The following is a 23,809-nucleotide window of genomic DNA, read 5'->3' as shown; positions in this document are numbered from 1 at the left end:
CGCCTCCCTGCTGTGCTCACCAACCTCGACCACTGGCCCAGACCAGGAGCCCAAGGACGAGTGGATCAGACTGTATTCCTTACCGTGACTTGGCTTCTCACTCTAGGACAAAGGCTGCTCATCTAATATATGCTAAGATCAAAAGGAGACCGTCCTGTGGAATCATCCTTATCACACTTTGTTCTAAGTTCTTATAAAGTGTTTTACATATGTTCAGTTAACTATGATGAAGTAGCCGGACATGGTGGTGCACACCTGTAAGCCGAGTACTTGGGAGGCTGAGATAGGAGGATCACAGGTCCAGTACAGCCTCAACAATGAAAAGAGACACCTCAGCAATCTAGTGAGACTGTTTCCAAACAAAATATAGATAGATAGATAGATAGATAGATAGATAGATAGATAGATAGGAGGGCTGGGGTGTAGCTTAGAGGTAGAATAACCCTGGGTTCAGTGCCCAGTAGCGCGCACGCGCGCGCACACACACACACACACACACACACACACACACACACACCCTACAATGAAGATACAGAAAATCTCCAAGAAGAAAATACAATATCTGGCATCCTGACAGCAGAGGTGGCCAGTGCCTGCACGGGGTGCTCTCTTTCAGGTACTCAGAGATCTTTCTGGTTGGAAGCAAAGGCTCAGAGACACAGAGCGACCTGGGCTCACCTTCCAGACGTCGACTGAGTGGTGTGAGCTTGGACATGGCGTTTAACCTCTGTCTGAGCCTCAGTTCTTCATTCATAAGGTAAATATAATTTCATCTAAGTCCTTGGCACCGTTGTGAGACTTGTTTTAACCCACGTAGAGCCTCTGTCACCACGCTGGCACACGGCACCCACGCATCTGCACCAGCTTTACCAACATTCCACTGCAGCCACGCTTGAAATACAAAAACAGTTCTTAGGATGTATAATATTTTGTTTCTTCCCTCCCTCCTTAGCTACCTTAATTAGGGCTTAAACCCGGGGCATTCCTGCTCTGAGCTACAACCGCAATCCTTTTTATTGTTTGTTTTGAAACAGGGTCTAAGTTGTTGAGGGCCTTGCTATGTTGCTGAGGCTGTCCTCGAACCTGTGATCCTCCAGTCTCAGCCTCCCAAGTACTGGAATTATACACATGTGCCAACACAACTGGCTCCACCAACTTTTTCAATCAATATAAAAGCATGACCTCTTTTTTTTTTTTTTTTTCTTTTTTTTTGGTGGTACTGGGGTTCCTGGAAACCCTTCTATCTCCAGGCTACACTCCCAGGCCTATTTTATATTTTTTATTTGGAAACAGGGTCTCTTAAGCCAACAAGGCTGGCTTCGAACCAGCATGATCCTCCTGTCTCCGCCTCCCAAGCGCGGGGATTACAAGTGTGTGCCACCATGCCCTGGCAAAGCATGACCTCTTAACATTTCAATACATCTATTCTGTAGCACTGAGGGTTAGAATTCTAAAATGAGTACTTACGTGAGGCCAGTGGTTTTTCATCTTTTCTTTTTTTGATACTGGGGTTGAACCTAGGGGTATTCTACCACCGAGCTAAAGCTATACCCCAGTCCTTTCTATTTCTTATTTTCAAAGAGGGTCTCACTAAGTTATTGAGGGTTGAACTAAGTTGATGAGCCTCAAACCTGTGATCCTCCTGTCTCAGCCTCCCAGGTATTGGGATTGCAGGCATGCAACGCCACGCCAGCTGCTTCTTTTTTTAAGTGGTTGTCTGCCACTGTGGAGAACCATTCCACAGAAAGCTATAGAACTTATCCCTAGAAATCCACACATCTGCATGATACATATAAAATACACAGACCCTCTGTGTTATGGGATGATGCGTTGTGTCTTCTTTAAAAAAAAATTGGATATTACTGGGTGTGGTGGTACGCGCCTATAATCTCAGTCCTTGGGAGGCCGAGGCAAAAGGATCAAAAGTTCGAAACCAGCCTCAGCAGTTCAGTAAGACTCTCAGCAACTCGGTGAGAACCTATTTACAAATAAAAAAGAAAAAGACAGGGCTGGGTTATAGCTCAGAGGTAGAAGACGACCCCTGGGTTCCATCCCCAGTACTGCCCCAAATAAAAAATATAAAACCTCAGTTGATGTCCTAACCTGCAACACTCCAAAAATGTAACTGTATTTCAAGCTAAGGCCTTTATAGAGAGAGGCAATGGAGTTAAAGTGAGATGATTAGGGTAGGCTAATCCAGTGTGACGGTGTCTAGTATGAGAAGGGGACCTCTGAACACAGGCACATAGAGGAAGATGGAGTGAAGATGAGGGGGGCACACGACTAGCCAAGGAGGTGAGCTGGGATCAGACCTTTCCTCCAGGTCCTCAGAAGCAGCGACCCCACGGACACCTTGATGTCAGACTTCCAGCCTCTCACAAAATTAACTTGTTGTGTACCCAGCCTGTGGCACTTACTTAAAGCCACATTGGCAAAGTAACACACTAGGTTAAGAGACAGAACACTGGCTCAAATCTCATAGAGCATGTGCAATAATATTTAATATATACCTTCCATATTATGAAGTAAAAAATTTTAAAAAAGTAACCAGGATTTTAAACTGACCGGCCAACCTTTTCATAATACTACAGTAGTCACACAAGAAAAACACAGCCGACCAAACGTGAGGTGTGGGGTTTGAGACGTTCTTCCTCTGTGTCCGCACACGTGCTAACCTCTGGACTCTCACAAATGGACTGGTATTCACAGATAACAAGAAAGGAGGCACTGTTACAGGAATCACACTAGCATAAAGCCAGAGGAAGGAAGCCACGCTCAAAGCAGCTACCGTGTGATTGTGTTTGGACTGCGTTCTGGAAGAGACAAACTATAAAGACAAAAATCACATCAATGGCTGCCAGGGATCAGAGGGAGGACTGACTACCAAGAGGCAAGAGGGAACTTTGTGAGGGTGATAAAAATATGCTGTGTCATAAAGGAGCAATGACTTACAAGCATGTATATCAAAATTCACAAAACCACAGCCAGGCGTGGTGGCACACGCTTGGGAGGCGGAGACAGGAGGATGGCGCTGGCTTAAGAGACCCTGTTTCCAAATAAAAAAGTATAATAATAGGTCTGAGAGTGTAGCCTGGAGGTAGAAGGGGTTTCAGGAACCCCAGTACCACCAAAAAAAAAAAAATCACAAAACCATATACTTAGAAATTTTATTTTACTCATTATGAAAGGGGAATTTTACTGTATGTAAAGTATATTCCAATAAATAAAATCTTGACATATCCGTTTTGATAGGTATTAGCAAGAGTAAAGAAATGGAATTTTTTTTTTTTTTTTTTTTTGGTGGTACTGGGGTTCCTGGAAGCCCTTCTATCTCCGGGCTACACTCCCAGACCTATTTTTACATTTTTATTTGGAAACAGGGTCTCCTAAGCCAGCACGCGCGGCTGGCTTCGAACCTGCGCGATCCTCCTGTCTCTGCCTCCCAAGCGCGGGGATTACAAGCGTGCGCCACCACGCCCGGCAAGAAATGGAATTTTTGACTAGGATTCAAAACTGCTTCCTAACTAACTCAGAATAACTCCATATTTGATTTTAGGCAAAATTAAAATATGAACTTTAAACCAATACTATTTAGCACCTGCATACATAATTTATCATTAAAATAAAAACTCCGTATTAAATATATTTGAATGTAGCTTCAGAAAGCACTACTGAAAGTACAACTACTTGATAAAATTATTTAAGAATAAATGGCAAAGTTTTTCCTCTTCTCTAGGAATGTCACTTCCAGGTCCCTCCCTGAGAGACCCCTCCCCACAAGTACAAAGACCTTCTCAGGACCAGCCCACTTGCTCACTTATTAGAAGGATGACTATATATAGTAGAGCTTGCCCAGTGTGTCTGAGGCTCTGGGTTCAACCCCAGTACCAAGACAAAAATAAGTTCAGTGGCGCACTCCTGTAATTCCCAGTCATTAGGAGGCTGAAACTGGAAGATCGCAAGTTTGAGGACATCTTCAGCAACTTAACATGGCTCTCAGTACTCTGCTTCAAAATAAAATAAGGCTGGGGGTAGAGCTCAGAGGTAGAAAGCCCTAGCTTCAATCCCAGGACCAACACACACACACACACATACACACACACACACACCCCTTCCTTCCCTCCTTCTCTCTCTCTCTCTCTCTCTCTCTCTCTCTCTCTCTTTTACACACCAAAATAATGAACTGTGCTAAAAAATGAGAATGAGGTGGATATAAAGACATGAGGTGTTATAAAAACACCACATTAAAAAAAACAGCAAGTCACAAGAGATGTCATCTATGTGGAGTTCTAAGCCAGAGCGGCCACTGCTTAGTCATTCATCCAACATGAGGAACGTGCGGAGGGCCAATTCACAACCACTGCTCCAGGCTCTGGAGACCCTGAGGACACGGACGAGAGACCACACCCGCAGCCGGCAGCTGAGTCTGGGCCTATTTAGTTCTTAAGAACAAATAACTGAAATCTGATGCAAACAAGACAAAAGGTTAGCATCTGTTAAATCTGGGAGGTAGGAATACGGGTACCATTTTTTTTTTTTCAAATGCCTTTTTCCCCATGTTTGAAGGATTCAGTAATTAAAAATAGATTTGTCTACTTAGGATCTAGTCAGAACCGTTTGGCTAATGATTTGAAATGGATTTTCCTCGGGCCCCAGACATCCTCCTCTCTGCGGAGCAGCTGCTGTTTCTGACGCGCCACTTCATTACCTTATTGTTCTGGAATTTGATGTCACTGCATTTATGTCCATGGGACACTAACTTCAACCTTAAATTCAACAACCAAAGCAATCATCGACTCGAGACTATTACAACCCACTGACAGTTTAATAAGTTAGCAGCCCTAGGAAAACATTGTGGCTCACTTTAGGCTACTGTGCACACAAACTAGGGAGCAATTAAGAACTATTTACTAACAAAGTAGCTTTGATTTCTGATATGTCGAAAGTATCAGAAAGCACAAAATAAGCTCTGCCTTCAGATTTAGTATCTCTTCGCCTTTCAATGGCATTATCCTTATTTATCTACCTGATACCATTACAATTACCCAGACAACAAGTGATTTTTAAAGCTGAAGGTTTAAACAGAGCCACATGCTGTGTGCATGCATGCCACTACCGCTCTGGACTACATTAGGATGTGATGACAATACACCAGTAAAAGCATATAAAATAAATAATAAAGAAAGCCACATGCACATTTCACTCATTTCCTGTTTCCTTAAAGGAATGAAAATTTCAAAAGCAATGTCTGTTGGAACACTGGACTCATTGGGCAAAATGGGCCTTCCTCTCCTTTTAAGTAAGTCATTCTTTACACATCACTTTAATGGGAGCCCTGAGCACTTTGAAAACTTTCTTGCTATTGGCTCATTTGAAAGGGGCAGGTGCCGGTCAAATTCCTCAATAGAAGACTTTCGTGGGCTCCTACCCACCCAGACGTCAGCACATTTCTAGGTGCTAGAAACAGACAAGGACTGTGTGAGTGTGCCCACTGCTCTCGGGGGGGGGGGGGACAGAAAGGCGTCCAGATGAAGGCCGACCCACAGACACCAATTCACTGAGTCCCTCTAAACGGCCGGGCACAGGAGGCAAGCTTTGGCTGGCTTTAGACAACAAATATTCAGTTGACAATTGGCTTAAGTCAGGAGGCTTCTACAAATGGAAGTGCATGTAAGAAAAGCATTTTCCCTCCACCTTTAACATGCTCTGGGTCAGGTTATAAAAAATGTTAAGTGTTATGGGCACAGCCAACAGCTTTATCCTCCCTCGGTGTAAAAAGTCAGAGATACAAGGCAGAAGGACTGCTCAATGCATATAACAACACCTAAAGATTTAGTGATATTAACATGCACAGGGCCACGCACAAATGAGAATTAGGCCAAATTAAAAAAAGAGTTTATTCCTTCCAAATCAGAACTCTTGTGGTATCACTGTCCCGATATAAGTGACGAATCACCTCATATTTCCCAGTACAGAGCCCAGCTTAAGGATGCATCTAAGTTTACCAAGTAAGCCTGGCAAAGCAGAAGTCCTGGGCCCTGCAGAGCAAAAAATTGGGCTGGCTTTCTGCTCCTTCTAGGTTCTGCAAATTCTTTAAGGCAGCAGCAGTGGTTTGGTGTACAATAATGCACATTCTTTAAACTGGAACTGTTTTGAAGGGCAGGTTTTTTTTTTTGTTTTTGTTTTTGTTGGTGTTTTTTTTTTGTTTTTGTTTTTGTTTTTTTGAGATTGGGTCTCCCTGTTTGCTCAGACTAGCCATGACAGTTCCTGGGTTCCTGTGAGACAATCCTCCTGCCTTAGCCTTCTGAGTAGCTGGGACTACAGACATATGCCACCAGCCCCATCCTAAAGGGCAGGATTTTATACAGTAAATAGATTTTGTTGAGAGGTAATATTTCAGTTAAGAGAGAAAAGGAAGTGGTGTGTGTGTGTGTGTGTGTGTGTGTGTGTGTATAGTAATTGGGGATTGAACCCAGGGGTATTTTACCTCTGAGATACACCCCCAGTCCTATTTCATTTATTATGTTGAAACATAGCCTCATTAAGTTGTGAAGGGCCTAATTTACTAAGGCTGGCCATGAACCTGTGATCCTCCTGTCTCAGCCTTCCAAGTCCTAGGATTACAGGTATGCACCACTTACACCCAGTTTAAAAAGAACTTTTAAAAACACACAGAAGCAGCTTAGTAAAGCCCTGAAAAATGTAGCAAGACCCTGTTACAAAATAAAAAAATAAAATAGAGCTGGGGATATAGCTAGGAGATAGAATGCCCCTGGGTTCGATTCCCACCAGTAGCAACACACAAACACACGCGCACACACACACGCACACACACGCACACACGCACACGCACCTTTACTGTCTACTTTCCCTATAATCTTTTAGTCTTTTCTTACTGCAGATGTTACTGGAATCTTGCCTATTTGGAAATGTAAGAGCTAGGGTTCTCAAACGCTCACTTCAATCCTTTAGAGAGGAGGCGGGCAGATGAAAAAGGAGGTTCACAGTCTAGAATAAATGCACTACAAACACAATCTTCTGAGTTCATCAGTTTTAAAGCTCACAGAAAAAGTAAAAAATTTATAAAAATAAAACTAGATACATATGGGTAGCAGTGTCTTTTTAAAGACAGGTAACTAGGCAAAAAATAGTTCAGGGATAATTGTAGAGACATCTAAGAAGCAATACATTTTAACTGGTTCAAAAATTCAACCGTATAAAAAAAATCATAAAATATATTAGGAGCCCAGCATGGCAGCACGTGCCTATAATCCCAGCACCTGGGAGCTGAGACAGAAGGATCACAGGTTTGTGGCCAGCCTCAGCAATTCTCTGCAAGGACCTTCACAATTTAGTGAGAGCCCATTTCAAAATAAAAAAGTAAACAGACTGGGAGGTGTAGCTCGAAGGTAGAATGCCTCTGGGCTCAATCCCCAGCAACACCCCCACTCAACACACACACACACACACACACACACACACACACACACACACACACAGAATGGATGCTTTAATTTTTAAAAGGATCTCAAGTACAAAGGCAAAAATACAAATGACACAACTTAGAAGCTGTAAATTTTCAATTTCTTCAGGCAAAGTCTGGTTAACAGTGATTTGGTGGTTGCTACATGTTAGCTCTATCCTCAGTACACACAGTATACACAATCATGTCAGTGTGATAGACAGAATTATCTTTTATATAATGTGCTCTCGTTGGTACACTATAGTCTCCATCGTAATGTAAATCGTGTTGCCAATGACATTCATGTTCACAGCACTTCCTGCTGCCCCCACCTCTCCATTTCCCCCCATTTCAAATACTGACTATTGAGACTGACGTTGGTATACTCACATTTATACGTGTAGTCGACGTAGTATTTCTATGAATGAACCTCAGTCTTCCTCCTCCCCTTCCCTTAGACCTCCTCCCTGGCTCCGCTAAAGTTTCTCCTCCATTATCTGGAGTCCCTCTTTTATCCCAATTACTCTCCAGCTTGTGTGTATTAGAGAAAACATACGACCCTTCACTCTCTGCGACTGGCTAATCTCAACATTGTGTTCTCCAATTCTTTTCATTTTCTTGCAAATGGCGTAATTTTGATCTTCTTTATTGCCGAGTAGAATTCCCTCATGTAGATATCCCATAATTTTGCAATCCATTCATCTGTTGGACACCTGGGTTGGTTCCAAAATTTGGCTATTGTGAATTGTGATGCTATGAACATGGGCATGCATATATTACTGTAGTTCTCTGGTTATTTAACCTCTTTGGAAAGACACCCAGGAGTGGGATGGCCGGATCCTATGGCGGATCCATTCCCAGTTTTCTAAGGAATTTCCACACTCATCTCCATGGCAGCTGAACTAGTTTGCAATCCCATCAAAAGTGTAGAAAGTTTGATAGGCAGAATTCTAAGACAGCCCCCAAGGTGTGACCCTGTGAGTGTGAGCAGGACATCTGGACAGGATAGGATTTCAGTCCCATAACTAGGCTATCTTTTATAGCAAAGGTGAAATAATTATCTAGATGTAATCAAGGCTTTTCAGCAGTTGACTTTAGTTCATCAAAAGTCTGCATGCGCCACACATGATGGCACAAGTTTGTGATCCCAGTACTTGGAAGGCTGAAACAGGAAGATCACAGATTCAAGGACAGCCTCAGCAAGTAGTGAGCCTCTTGTCAACCTAAAATAAAAATAAGGTTGGAGGTGTAGCTCAGAGATAGAATCCCTCTGAGTTCAATCCCCAGTATAAAAAAATCAATACACACACACACACACACACACACACACACACAAAATCAGTACCCCAGTGTGGTGGGGTATACTTGTAATCCTAGTACTTGGGAGGCTGAGATAGGAGTATCAAAGTTTCAAGGCAGCCTCAGCAACTTAACCTATGGATCTAAAACTATTTTGAGACTGTTTCAAAAAATAAAATAAAATAAATAGGGCAGCAGGTGTAGCTCCAAAGTAGAATGCCTCTGGATTCAATCTCTAATGCTCTCCCCTACAAAAATAAAATAAAATAAAATAACAAAAAGGCAGCATGCTCTGTGGGCCTGACCTAAGTAGATGAGCTTTTAAAAAGAGGATCTCAAGGTAAGAGACAAAATGCTACAGAGACCCTTGCCCACTAGCCATAAGAAACAAACTGGCATGCTGTGGAAGCTGAGTGCCTCTGTCCTGCAGCTGCAAGGATCTGATTCTGTGATCAATGGGCGCTTGGGCTGGGATCTCAGCCCCCACTGAGACTGCCTGACGGTGACTGCAGGCTAATGAAGCTCTTAGCAGAGGATGCTGGGAAGCCGCACCTGGACTCCAGGCCCATGGAAACAACAAGGTAATAAAAAGGATATTTCCTTTCTTTTTTTCTTTTTTGGTACTAGGGATTGAATCTAGGGGCATTTTACTTCCGAGCTACACCCCAGCCCTACTTTATTATTATTATTATTTTTGAAACAGCGTCTCACTAAGTTGGGGAGGGCCTAATTTGCTGAGGCCGGCTGCAAACCTGTGATCCTTCCATTTCAACCTCCCAAGTACTGGTATTACAAGTGTGTACCACTATGCCTGGCTCTGGGTCATGTTTTTTAAGTTGCTAAATTTGTAATTTGTTACACAATAGTAGAAAACTAATTAGTCAAGGGAAAACTGGGAAAAACATATGTGCAAAGCAATATATTTAATAAGTAAAAATCTGTAAATCTATTAAAAGACCAACAGATAAATGGCCAGAATGTAACAGATAGTGATTGTGTAAAGACACAACTGCTCTCTTGTACTATAGTTTTATAAGATATTACCATCAGGAGAAAATGGCTGAGGGATAAACAGGGCATCTCTATTATTTCCTACAATAACCTATGGATTTAGAACTATTTTGAAGTGAAAAAAATTAAAATATGATCAATTTCATTTGTAACAGGAAAAATATAAATTAAAACAACTACCAGTTTCCACTTCTCAGATTGGTAAGGATCAAACACCCTCATTAGCCAGGCATGGTAATGCACACCTGTAATCCCAGTTCTTGGAAGGCTGAGACATGAGGATTGCAGGTTCCAGGACAGCCCCAGCAACTCAGTGAGATCCTTAGTGAGAAGCTAAGTGAGACCCTGTTTCAAAATAAAATATAAAACGGTGCTAGGTAGGGGTGTGGCTCAGAAGTAGATTGACCCGGGGGTCAATTCCAGTAAAAACCAAACCAAACCAAAAACCTTGATAATACACTGTGCTGGGAGAGATGTCAGCTCAGGCATGCTCATACAGTCCTGGTGGTTGCAAAACCTACCAGCTGGTTCACAGCTATACCCCAGCCCCTAATGTTTGGCACAAAGTAGGACAGGTTTCAATTATGCGGTATCATAATTTAAAATGCAAACTGGCTGAACAATTACACTGCCAAGGATTTAGCCTACTAACATTCTTTGCGTGTGCAAAAAGAAGTATGTCTCAGTGGCTGAAGTGTCTGTATCACCACACACTAGAAGCCATATACGTCCCCTTTAATAAAGAAATGGCTAGCCGGGTGTGGTGGCGCACACTTGTAATCCCAGCATTCAGGAAGCTGAGACCGGAGGATCTCAGTCCGTGGACAGCCTCGGCTACCTAGTGAGACCCTGTTTCAAAATAGAGAATAAAAAATAGGGCAGAGGGCGTAGCTTGGAGGTCAAATGCCCCTGGGTTCCATCCCCAGACCCCCCCACACACACACACACAAAGAAATGGCTAAATAAATTATGGAATAACCACACACTGGAATCTTTTACAGCAATTAAAATAGGGCAAATTAATCTGCACTGATAAGGATAAAGAGCAGAACATACTTTCTAGCTTCTTGAGTTCTACAGTGCAATTTCCTAAAATACCATCCTAAGTCATTCCACCAGTATTTCCAGAGCCCGGCTCCCAGGGCCTCAGAGCCTGGTACATGTTCACACACAACAGAAGGGACCAGAGATCAAGGGCTAGACTGGGGGAAGGACAAAGATCAGATGAGAGAGTCTGGATATCAGACTCAGAAGCCAGGATTTTGCCCTCTTAAAGGATTTAAAGCAAAATACTGAAGGTACTATGCAAGATATTTAATATAGAGTATATTTAATATAATGTAAAAATAAAGGAGTGATCCAGTTGGGCAGGTCCTAACCTGGGGACCACCTGTGATTACATTAGCAGTACTTGATGGCACCTCAAGTGAGCACCTGTGATAAGCTGTCACCCAGGACGCCCCCAGGGAGGGGACTGGGAGGACTCCTGCAGACGCGCTCCTTCCTGGGGAAGCCCGGGCAGGCAGCCCACTCACTCACCGCGCGTCACACACACCTTTGTCTCTCTGGGTCCCGCATCCAGGAGCCAAGTTAAAGCAGAGCACTGGTGGGCATGCATCGGTCTTTCTCACAGTCTCCTGTGCTGTTTGTTTGTTTTGCAGTATTGGGGATGGAAGCCAGGGGCATTGCACCTCCAAGCTACACTCCCAGCCCTATATTTTAGTCCCTTTAGTTTTGAAACAGGGTCTCACTGAGTTGCGAAGAGACTCGCTAAGAAGCTGAGGCTGTCCGTGAACAGCATTTGACTCCGAGCTATACCCCCTGCCCTATTTTTTATTCTTTATTTTGAAACAGGGTCTCACTAAGTTGCGGAGGGCCTCACTAGGTAGCCGAGGCTGTCCAGGAACCGCGATCCTCCGGTCTCAGCCTCCCGAATGCCGGGATTACAAGTGTGCGCCACTATGCCGGGCCATCTCTCCTGTGCTTTTTAATTGGGCTTTCAAGCACTGTGCCGATGCCAATCCATAGCCTCAACAGCTCTGGCTGAACAGACTTCATATTATCAGATAAATGAAGATCTATGCCAACCAGTGATTCAGGCTCAAATAGAGCCCACCTGTTCTAAAACGTGAGATTATAATAGTGCACTACACATGAAGACCTTCAGGATGAGCTCGACAGCTCTACAAACACAGAGAAAAGGAGTCCAGTGTTATGGCGCATGCCGGTAATCACAGTACTTGGGAGGCTGAGACAGGAGGACTGCAAGTTCGCCCCCAGCCTCAGCTATGTAGTGAGGTCCTCAGCAATAGTGAGAATCTGTTTCAAAATAAAGAATAAAAAAGAAATAGGGCTGGGGCTGTAGTTCAGAGGTAGAATGCCTGGTAACACACACACACACACACACACACACACGAGAGAGAGAGAGAGAGAGAGAGAGAGAGAGAGAGAGAGAGAAAGAAAGAAAGAAAGAAAGAAAGAAAGAAAGAAAGAAAGAAAGAGAAAGGGCTCCGGCCCTCGCCCCATAGTCGCACACACTAGGAAGTATTTTTTGGTGCAGTGAGGGCATGCCCTATTTTCAGGCAACCACTTCTACCTAGAATCCTGCGAAGGGCTGCAGCTCCAGGCACTGCTTCATTTCCTCCCAGTACAACAAGCCCACAGACACATCTTAATTAGGTTCAACTGCACTTCATAGAAGAGGCAGAGCCTAAAATTCCTCCCTTCCCACATCTGTCCTCGCCTGGATTCCCAAAGAAGCCCTCCTTCTGGAAGGTCTACTCTGTCGTGTAAAGCCTTCCATGGCCTGCCTCAGTTTCCCTCAGGTCATCAGAGGACTAAAGGGAAAAACGAGGTGCAGACACACAGCCTACAGGGACTGCAGCTCATTCCAACCTCCTTCTAGGATGCCTGCCCAGACGAGACCACCACCCACTCACCAGAGCGGATGTCTCTTCATCCCAACAACAGACACTTATATTAAAGTAAATAATTGATCTGTACCTCATATGGCACACAAAGGATTCAAGATGCATTAGAGGAAACACACAGTCTATGAACTACGGCAGTTCAACTTAGGATTTTTATTTTTATTTATTATTTATTTTTGCCATAATGGGGATGGAACCCAGGGGCCCTCTACTTAGAATCGGTCGCTTCTAAGGCAAGGGCAGACGCGGGTGGGCTAAGTGTCTGGGGCTACACTCCCAGACCTATTTTATATTTTTATTTGGAAGCAAGGTCTAAGTTGCTGAGAGCCTCACTAAGTAGCTGAGGCTGGCTTTGAACCTGCGCGATCCTCCTGTCTCAGCCTCCCAAATGCTGGGATTATAAACATGCACCACCACGCCCGGTTTTGACTTAGAAATTTTTTTGGGGGGTGATATTGGGGTTCCTGGAAGCCCTTCTACCTCCGGGCTACACTCCCAGACCTACTTTTAAATTTTTATTTGGAAACAGGGTCTCTTAAACCAGCAAGGCTGGCTCCGAACCTGCACAATCCTGTCTCTGCCTCCCAAGCATGGGGATTACAAGCATGCGCCAACACACCCGGTGACTTAGGATTTTTTAAATTTAGGATGGTGTGAAAGTGACACACACCAGGCATAATGACGCACACCTGTGATCCCAGTACTAGAGAGGCTGAGGCAGGAGGATCGCAGGTTCAAAGCCAACCTCGGCAATGTAGTGAGACTCTCAGCCACCTAGCAAGACCCTGTTTCAAAATAAAAATAAAAAATAAAGAGAGTTAGGGGTGTAGCTCATAGAATTCCCAGTTTCGATTCCCAGTACCGCATACACAAATAAATGTAATAAAATAATAAATGTAATAAAATAAACTGATATACATTCAGTAAAAACCAAATGAGCTCATTTGCTACATGATCATAAAGCTAAATCACTGTGACCCTTCAGTGTACCATGTTACTGCCCAATACGCCTATTTTAACTGGAAAACAATGTTAAGTCGAAAGCACACTGACGACGCCAGACCTACCGAACATCATCGCTCAGCCTGGCCGACCTTAAACACGCCCAGAGCACTTACATTAGCCGACGTTTGAGCAAAACCACCCCAAAATCTGAAACTTTTTGAATGTTGACATGACACTACAAGTAGAAAATTCCACCTGAACCTTATGTGATGGGTTGCAATCAAAACACAAGCACACAAAAAATACTGCCTAAAATTACCTTCAGGCTACATGTTCAGGTGTATGGCAAACATAAGTGATTTACGTGTTTATTATGGGTCCGATGCCCTAAAGATCTCATTGCGTGTATGTAAATATTCCAAAGTCCAAAACACCTCTGGCCCAAGCTTCTGGGGTAAGGGAAACTCAACTTGTACCCTAGGTGCTGGAAGATGGTCTCAATGAGAGACCCACAGGAATCGGTCGCTTCTAAGGCAAGGGCAGACGCGGGTGGGCTAAGTCACAAGCAGGGTCTGCATCTGCACCCCTCCTTCCACCAATATCCCACTTCAACTGGTGAAAGGTCAAGACAAGAATGAACTCCTCTGCAAGTGAGAAACACTTCCACAAGCCGAAAACTACAAAGATACTAAAGGGGACCTCGGAAAGAAATATTTTAAGAGTGTCAATAATTCAGTGCAACTATGTAGCTTTATATGTTAACTGCCACCTCTTCACCTCTGTTCCCCAAAAATATCTGGAAATAAACCCAGAAGGGTAATGACACAACATTAAATCAAACGAATGCACTTTTTTTTTTTTACCTAGAAAGTTCACAAAAATTTAAAATTACTCACTAATTAATTTTCTGATAAAAATAACTTTAAGTTCTCATTCTATGTAACTGAGATGTTTCCCCCATAAAGTTTAGCAATTGGTTAGCCCTGGGTTCAATCTTGAGAATATATCTTATACACATATACATATATGCATATAGTATACAGTTACTATATACATAGTTACTATACATACATAATAACTGTATAGTTACATATAGTTTTATATATACTTATATATAATTAAGGCAAACATGAATGATTTTTTTTTAGTGGTATTGGGGTTCCTGGAAACCCTTCTACCTCCAGGCTACACTCCCAGACACCTATTTTTTATATTTTTATTTGGAAATAGGGTCTCTTAAGCCAGCGAGGCTGGCTTCGAACCTGCGTGATCCTCCTGTCTCCGCCTCCCAAGCACGGGGATTACTGGCCACCACGCCCAGCTGAATGATTCTCTTTTAACATAGCAGATGGGATATTAGGTTAGTCCCAGTCAGTATGTATTAGTTATGTAATATTAGTGGTTACAGTCTGGCTGACCTGCTTTTCTACTTCTGCAAATGGGAATAATCTGAAGTTAATGTCTAAATACCCTTCCAAGCCGGGCGTGGTGGCACACGCTCGTAATCCCCGCACTTGGGAGGCTGAGACAGGAAGATCGTGCAGGTTCGAAGTCAGCCTCAGCTACTTAGTGAGGCTCTCAGCAACTCAGTGAGTCCCTGTTTCCAAATAAAATATAAAATAGGTCTGGGAGTATAGCCCGGAGGTAGAAAGCCTCTGGGTTCCACCCCCAGTACCACCAAAAAAAAAAAAAAAAAAAACCTTCCAAGGCCTAGGGGTGTAGCTCAGTGGTAGAGCACGTATTTACACATACTGAGACCCTGGGTTCAATCCTCCACATTAAAAAAAAAAGAAAGAGAATAAATAAATTCTCTTCTAGTTACTCCATGGGAACTGCTCCAAGGGAAGCATTATCACACCCTTTGTGAAAAGGTAGCTTTGGTGATATGCTCAAGTGTGTTAAATTAATTCCCTTCCAGTTCTAACAGGGTAAAACCTTGGAGTCTAACCTTCCAACCCTCTGCTGTACGATAGGCAAGCACTTTCAGTCCAGTTGAGCAAGGATCTCACGGGAGTTCTAGTGTGGGTTACTGTTTTCCCAGTTTCTTAAACTGCCCTTTGTAACGCTTTTAGTTGGGGCAGGCTCCTCAAATACCCTTGGACCTGAGACAGACACCAGTTAACAACCAGCCAATTACACGTGGCTCCCTGAGGGACTCTGATGAGGTGGAGTGCATTTCAGGAAGCAATCCTTGAAAAGACCTGGTTTCTCAGAAGAAAATGTTAAGCATTGGAAATCACAGCGAAGGTCTCCACTCCACGGTGGCTCTTGTTATGGCAGACAGCTAAGCTCCTGTTAGGTATTTCATTATTAATTATCTTCTCCATTCTTACCATGAACTGATCACTTAGCAGGTGCTGGCACTGCACAGTGCTTCTACAAACTACATCACTTAATTATCAGAACGGACCTCCAAGGGAACTTTTTTTTTGGTACTGGGGATGGAACCCAGGGGCATTCTACCTCTGAGCTACACCCCCAGCCTATTTTTTATTCTTTATTTTGAAACAGGGTCTCACTGAGTTGCAGAGGGCCTCACTAAGTAGCTGAGGCTGTCCGCAAACCGCTATCCTTCTGTCTCAGCTTCCTGAATGCTAGGATTACAAGCGTGCGCCACCATGCCCAGCCCAAAGGAACCATTATGGCAACCCTTTGGCTCAAGAACATGCTATGGAGGGTCAACAGAGGCAGACCACTCCAGAACTGGCACTCTGGACCACTCTGGTGTCTGTCCCCAAAGTGTGGCGTGCATCAAGAAGACACGAGAAGTAGCAGCTCCCTGTAATGAGGGATACCCCAGAAAGATCACTAGGTGACTGATTATGTGGCCAGAGAAAACAGGAGGCCTGAACACACAGCCCAGTCATGAGGAAACACAGGTCAAGTACTGAATCCAATGGCCACAGGAGGCTCAGCGTCATCACGTTTTCCGGTGGCTCATCCTCTCAAGACAAAATAGTAACCTAAAAACCATTTCTCTATCAATCTTTGGTGTGTGTGCACAGGGGCACGGGGGATTGAACCCAGAAGTATTCTACCTTTAAACTATACCCCAGCCCTTTTTAATATTTATTTATTTAGAGCTGGGTGCGGTGGCACACGCTTGTAATCCCAGCATTTGGGAGGCCGAGACAGGAGGATCCCGGTTCGTGGATGTCTCAGCTATTTAGTGAGGCCCTCTGCAATCCAGTGAGATCCTGTTTCCAAATAAAGAATAAAAAATAGGGCTGGAGTGTAGCTCGGAGGTAAAATGCCCCTGGGTTCCATCCCCGGTATCGAAAAAAAAAAAAAAAAAATTTAGATCCTGGGGATTGAATCTAGTGGTATTTGACCTCTAGGATACACCCCCAGTTCTTTTTATTTCGAATCAGAATCTTGCTAAATTGCTGAGACTGTCCTTGAATCTGTGATCCTCCTATCTTAGCCTCCCAAGTAGTGGGACGACAGGCGTGTAACACCACACACCCATTTTCTCTAATGATCTTAAATCATGACCTTATTTAACACTCTAAGACTTCCCCCAAATTATGGGCAAAATTCTTATATCCTAGGCATTATAACAAGTTAAGCTATAATCTTCTATCATTCATTCATGCGTTGACTATATATATATATATGGCCACGTGCAAAAGACTGGCAGTGGGTGTCATAAGGACCTAGAGCACACAGCGCGGGGAGGGTCCGGCAGGAGCGGCACATGTCCATCCCCCCGGAGCCGATGGTTTACTAAAAATGAGCTGCCCGTCAAGATTACTGAGACAAAGCTGTTCTCCAGGACTCACTGCAGAGGCAGAGAGGGAAGTGGTTAAGAACCAAGCTCCTGAGTTAGAAGTAGATTCAAATCCTAGCTCTACCACCATTTCCTAATAGCCACAAGACCTTGGCCAAATTGTCAACCTGCCTGGGCCTCAGCCTCCCCATCTGTAAAATGGAGCCGTAAGTAGGGCCGGGTGAAGACTCACAAGACTGTATGTGTGCTTGAAGTACACAGTGCTGCCTGGGGCACAGCACACAATCTGGACACATCGCTGAAGTCCTTTACTGCCTTCTTCCCAGTCATGATCTTTTTGCCCCCCGAGAGAGAGAGTCAAGTTTACTGTTTCCCTTCAAGCAGCACCCCTCCCCAGTCCATGAAGTGGTTGGATTATGCACAAATCCCATATCCTGACGTTCCTTTTCTAAGGGATAAAAAGTCCTCATTCTGATTCACAGTACAGTGATTCACAGTTCTCCTCCTTTTCTCTCACCACCCCCTCCACTGCAAACACAAAAACACAATGAAGCAACAGCGGGGTTGAGCTTCTCCCTCTGTGAAGATGCGGGCAATTTCCTTCTAGCATTCGGCTGGTTTCTGACCTTAGCAGCAGCCCTGCAAATTTCAGGCAGAGGGTCTGAAGCACAACACATCCTGCAAGCCAACTTGGGAGCAGCTGTCTTGGGGCTCTGCAGCGGATGTGCCAGGCGGGCGCGCCGGTGGCGGCTGGCAATCCGCTCTCCCCGGAAGGGAGAACCAGTCAGCGTACAGCAAAGCCCAGCTCAAAAAACGCACGCCCCCAACCATCCACCGTTGCAGATACGAGAAGAAACCTGGCTGGAGACGCGCTCCATTATTCACGGTCTCTTTCATGGGTTCCTTAGCATAAAGCAGATCACTGGTTAGAAGAGTGCTCACAAACTACTCAGCTCAACAGGCCTTTGGGTCAGTGTCAGCTACCACGGAAGTGTGTTTCCTACCCAGGGAGTAAGCGTGCACTCATCACCCCGCTACCTCCCGGCCCAACCAGTTCCACGGTGAGAGGCTACAGTATCCTCTTCCCCTGGGGACCTGCGGCCATTACCTGAAATGCACTATGGCTCTGTTCCACAGACCACTTTGAGATGTTACAGGTGGTGTGTGTGCTCCACACGCGTTTCCACTGCAAATGTTAGACACTTTGTACTTATTTTTGTGTGTGTGGTACTGGGGATTGAACCCAGAGGCCTTCTATCTCTGAGCTACACCCAAATCCTAGCTTATTTTTTATTTGGAAACAGGATCTCACTGTTGAGAGCCTAAGTTACAGAGGCTGGCTTTGAACCTGAGATCTTCCTGTCTCAGCCTCCCCAGTACCGGGATTACAGGCATGTACCACCATGCCCAGCTCGCTTCTGTACTTTGTACTACCAATTCTTCCTGTACAAGAGGAGGATATGGCTTTGGGCCACAATATAAATAACTGACACCCACTGGATGTTAAATTTCCAGGGAGAACCGACTGATTTACTATTCTCTTCTTCCTGATGCCTATAACAGCGGGCCCAAGAAGATGAACAGTAAGTATCTGTTGAATAGGTGAAGCCTCTTGCCCTCCAAGTGCCAGTGTCTATAGTTTATAAACACATTTAAACAGCATATAAGCACTCAGTGTAATGAGGAATACACAAAGGAAGAAGTGACAAGAAGTCTATACTTTTTACAAAAGAAGTAGTTTTTCGTTTTCAAGCTTATGGACCCTTTGTATATACTAAAAATAAATAAGGATACCACCTACTGAGTTTTTATTGTGCCCTTTGCATTGAGCTCAACATCATGTAGCTATCACTTTTGTGCTAGGGTGTGTGTGTGTGTTAGACATGTGCGCTATCACCCAAGTACATAACTAGCCCTACTTTTATTCTGAATGAAGGTCTTGATAAGTTGCCCAGGCTGACCTTGAATTTGTGATCTTCCTGCCTCAGCCTCCCAAGTGACTGAGATTACTGGCTTGTGCCTCAATCCAGGTTCATCATCTCTTTTACAGACTTGTAACTAAAGACCAAGAAAGTTATTTAGGCCTGGGTTATCACCCAGTTGGGAAGTACAAAGAACAGAACAAAATTCAAGTTGGCCTGACCCTAGAGCTCCAACAGGTCACAGCTATGCCCAGGTAGCCAGCCGAACACGCATTTGGGACCATTTAAAATGAGGAGCCATGAACAAAACAGTTGATTTACACATAACAAACAACAAAAAAATTAAAGTTACTGTATAGAAAGTAGACTGCACATATTAAAAAAAAGATTATAGGCTTTAACTATCTAGGGTATGAAAAAAAGATTCTCATTCTTATTTTTAAAGTAGAGAGATATATGTAAGGTGAACAAGCATCATTTCTGAGTTGTACAAGATTAAAGTTTAAAATGTGAATGATCCTGACTCCTTAGCTTACACACAATCACATAATTCATTAGTTCCATCCCCTTTTTTGGTGTGTGTGAGGGATAGGAAATCTAGGTTAGTCCACCTGGCCGTAAAATTAGACTTCTGCACTGTTAAAATAGCACACTGCCTCATTATTATTCCAGTCTCGGGGGCTTAAACAAGCCCAGCAAGAGAGATGTGTATTTTCCCTGTTATCTCAACAGGGTACCAGTTTTGAATTTTAAAAAAAATAACCATTCGGTAACCAAGACTGTATTTTCAAAGCGTAGCCCCTTCCAGGGAGGAAACTGCGTATTCCTGAAAAGTTAATCGCCTTTTCTTATTGCAACCCCAGTTGCTATTAGTTCTTTCAGTGGAGCTAATTTACTAAATGAGGCCATAAGAGTTCTTTTAAAATCCTATACCAGTTTATGCCCATGAAGAGAGTGACATTAAGAAATTAAGCCCTAATTCCATTTGGTGTTTTCCTATTGCATCACACACTTTCTGCGTGTGAAGATAAAATGTCTTTATGGCAGCATCTAATTGAGTTTCACAAAACAGGAGCTGGAATCATCTAATGGGCTAAATACTTTGTGCAGAGAAGAATTGCTTTTTTTTTCCCTTCATTATAGCAGACTTACCCCACCCACCCTTAAGGACAGGCTCAGAATACAGTAGCCCCACCTGGGAAGAGTTCTTAGGAGTTTGCAAAGATTTCACTAGTTCAATTCCTTGCAGTGTCAACAACAACAAAAAACCTAAAAGCGGAACATCGAGTTGAAACTGGAATCTCAACAAGTCCAGCACCAGGCAGCCGAACCTGTGATCATGGTCTACTGATGTTCTAGCCATCCTGTCTGATTTCTTCTTGCCCAGGAGGCTGACTGAGAATAACTGGTACGTTATGTCTCCGTTTTAACGGGTGGTCTGTCACAAATCGGGTTATCTCCACGCTAACAAAAAATGTAGCCTGTTTAACATCGCAGGCCGAGTTTTAAAGAAAGATACCCCCCTCCGAATAAGGGCTTGGCACTTTCACAGAAAAGACGTGGGGAAATGGCACGATGACAGATACAGCAGAGATACACTCAGTCCGCAGTTAAGTTACACTTTCCACCTAAGTACTTGAGTCCCGAGGCCTTCCCACCCCCATTTTACAAGTGATAGAGAGTGATTTTCAGAAAGGTCCATGAGTAGCCAGGTGTGGTGGTGCAGGCTTGTGATCCCAGTATTTGGGAGGCTCACACAGGAGGACAGGGGTTTGCAGACTGCCTCAGCTACTCAGTGAGGCTCTCTGCAACTTAGTGAGACCCTATTTCTAAATAAAGAATAAAAAAAAATAGGGCTGGGAGTTTAGCTCAGAGATAGAATGCCTCTGGGTTCAATCCCCAGCGCAACAAAAACAAAGGTCCAGGAGTTTTGCCAGTGGCTTAAATGAGGTCACAGTGAGCCACCCATCCCACAAAGACTACTAATCTTAATGTTTACACAAAGATCTTCATGGTTGTGACAAGAGAAACCAAGCCTCCACATTTTAATGCCGGAAATTTCTTATGTCAGCTGCAATATTAACTTTATGGACCCCATTAAATAATTTTTTAAAAACTCAAAATCTTTCCGGCTGTGTTAACAAGCAGTCACCTTTCAGAAAACTTCTAACTTAAAAATTAAAAGGTTTCCTTTTAATAGTCTCTGGCTATGTTCATAACAAATTGTTATGAAACTTTTAAAGAAGTGCAAAATTAAGGGAAGTTGAAGTGTGGCTGCAGGAGATAATATTCCGCCAGATATACTGAAACTGTAATAACTTAAACCACCCTGCCAAATTGAGCGACTCGTGCTAAAGCAAAACAGGGTATATACCAGGGGCTCCTCACTTCTGGGGCAACTGATTACTACTTGGAACAAGAACCCAACACCCAAATCCCGCATGAGGGGGCGCGACACATTCCTGCCAGTTAGAAGCACTTCCATTCGGATGGTCTCAGGATCTTGAAGGTGGCAGCCCAGAAACCGATCCTGTTCTAACTCCTCGAACTTCCTACAGGTTAACTGACACCCTAACCCCAGTTCTTGGACACGCCAGGAGTCGGCTGCGCAAAGAACAACTCCAGGTAACTCCAGCCAGAACAGATGCCAGGGCGGAGGAGGTCCCACGTTCCCAGTGGCACGTCCATCAGCCAGGAGGCGACCGGGTTCCGGAGCTCTGCATCCAGCCTCGACCATCACCCTGCCGGGGAGGGCAGAGGTATTCATTCTCCAGGAGGACCGAGGCCCCCTCTGCCCGGAGAGAGCCCCGCACTCCGGCTGCGGCCTCCGTCTTTAAAAAAGAAAAATCGAAGCACTACCACGGGGCTCGTCTCCGCAAGCCTGCTCAGAGGAGCTATTTTCGCCCACTGCCAAAATCAGCAACAGCAAATTACACTGCAAACAATGGCGAGGGCGCCCGCTCCGCAGGCTCCAAACTCCGGGGCTAGGGGCGCGAACCGACTTTCCGGGCAGCGCGGGGCCCGGCCGGGGCGGCGGCCGTCGGGGGGCCGGGCGGGCCGAGCTCGGACGCCCCCTCCCGGCCCGCGTGCGCGGAGTGGCCGCGTGCCGCCCGCCCGCCGCCCGCCCGCCGCCTCTCACCCGGCGCTTGCAGCGGTGGTGCCGGCCCGGGTCCGAGTAGGTGCGGTCCACGGTGAGCGCCGTGTCGCTGCCCGGCATCTCGCCGCTCCGTCCGCCAACTTTGCCGTCTCCCGGGAACGCCGAGCTCCGCTCGCCCCGGAGCCGCGGCCGAGGGGGCGGCGCGGGCGGCTGCAGCTGCTGCCGACACCCGCGCGGGCGCCCTGCGCCGCCGCCGCCGCGGGAGGGAGGAGGGAGGAGGGAGGGGCGGGGCCGCGGCGGCAGGCCACGCCCCGTCCCGCCCTCCAGCCACGCCCCCTCCGGCGCACAGGCCCCCTGCAGGTGCGAGGACCACGCCGCCGCCGCCCCCGCCCCGGGAAAACTTGTCCCCCTCCCACGCGGCTCTCTTCCGGAGGATGAGGGACTAGGCCACTGTTGCCTTATTTATATGTCCATAATAAAAGATGGCTTTGAGAGCCAGACGTTGATGCTCGCCCTTAAGTTCTTGCTATTAGATTATTCATGCCAGAGGGACCTTAAAGGGATGGAACAGACCCTGGGCTAGGGACTGGAGATTTAAAAAAAAAAAAAGACCGCTTCCTCTCTTACGATTCCCAGCATAAAGCATACTTCCACTTAAACCAAGATCCTACTGTGTTGTGTATTTTAATTTTCATGTCTGACTCACCATGTTGTAAGCTACTTGAAAGTCCGGACATATTTTTTTCATTTTAGAACTCGCTATTCTCAACAAACAGTCCCTGCTTACCAAGAATGCGGAGCCGTTCGGAAGAAAAGGGCTGATTGGTGAGCAATTAAGTTATCAGTTTCCTAAAGAAAAATTCAGAACACCTGTTGTGGTTATGTAGGGCCAGTGGGAGGCTGAGTTGACAGGTTTAAAGCGCGCTTCTAGAGAGGACCCGAGGGGGGGGGGGGACCAGCCTAGGGTAGGAAGGATTTGCTTCTTCCCTTCGAAGGTTTCGTTTTATTTATTCTTTTTATGTGTGTTTTGATTTTTTTGCTACTGGAGAGACCTTTTACTGCCGAGCTATACCCACCCCTGGCTTGTTATTTTGTGTTTTAGAGCAGGGTCTCAAAGTTGCTGCGGGCCTTTCCTAATTTGCTAAGGCTTGCCTCCAAACTGAGATCCTCCTGTCTCAGCCTCCTCCCAAAGCCCTGGGATTATCCCCTTCCAAGGTTTGAAGGGAGCAGGCTGAAGGAAGATATACGCAGGTACATTTGGAAAACTGAGGGGTGTCTTCACAAGTACATGAATGTTGTGGAAAAGTCAGAGACCAAGTGGGCTCTGCTCCCAAGGGTGAGTTCAGCCTTATTCTGTGGGTGCCAAGCGGCTGCTGGAGTTTCAGTGAAATGACACCTTCAGAACGGACATTT

At 45.0% G+C, this 23,809-nt stretch overlaps 1 protein-coding gene across 1 annotated transcript in view; it reads right to left on the bottom strand.

Annotated features, from left to right (window-relative positions):
• The window catches only part of TMCC3 (transmembrane and coiled-coil domain family 3), a gene marked incomplete at both ends in the record, with an annotated part of 78,359 nt that extends 55,843 nt beyond the window's left edge, over nucleotides 1-22,516 (bottom strand). Inside the window, one exon of the mRNA XM_080705491.1 lies at nucleotides 22,439-22,516. Coding sequence (XP_080561617.1) covers nucleotides 22,439-22,516 — 78 coding nt within the window. The remainder of the gene's footprint in view (nucleotides 1-22,438) is intronic.
• Nucleotides 22,517-23,809: the final 1,293 nt, after the last annotated feature.

Source organism: Muscardinus avellanarius (genome assembly GCF_963383645.1).
Source record: "Muscardinus avellanarius genome assembly, chromosome: 11".
In the NCBI taxonomy this organism is placed as follows: domain Eukaryota; kingdom Metazoa; phylum Chordata; class Mammalia; order Rodentia; family Gliridae; genus Muscardinus; species Muscardinus avellanarius.
This window is presented reverse-complemented; position numbering and strand designations above follow the sequence as displayed.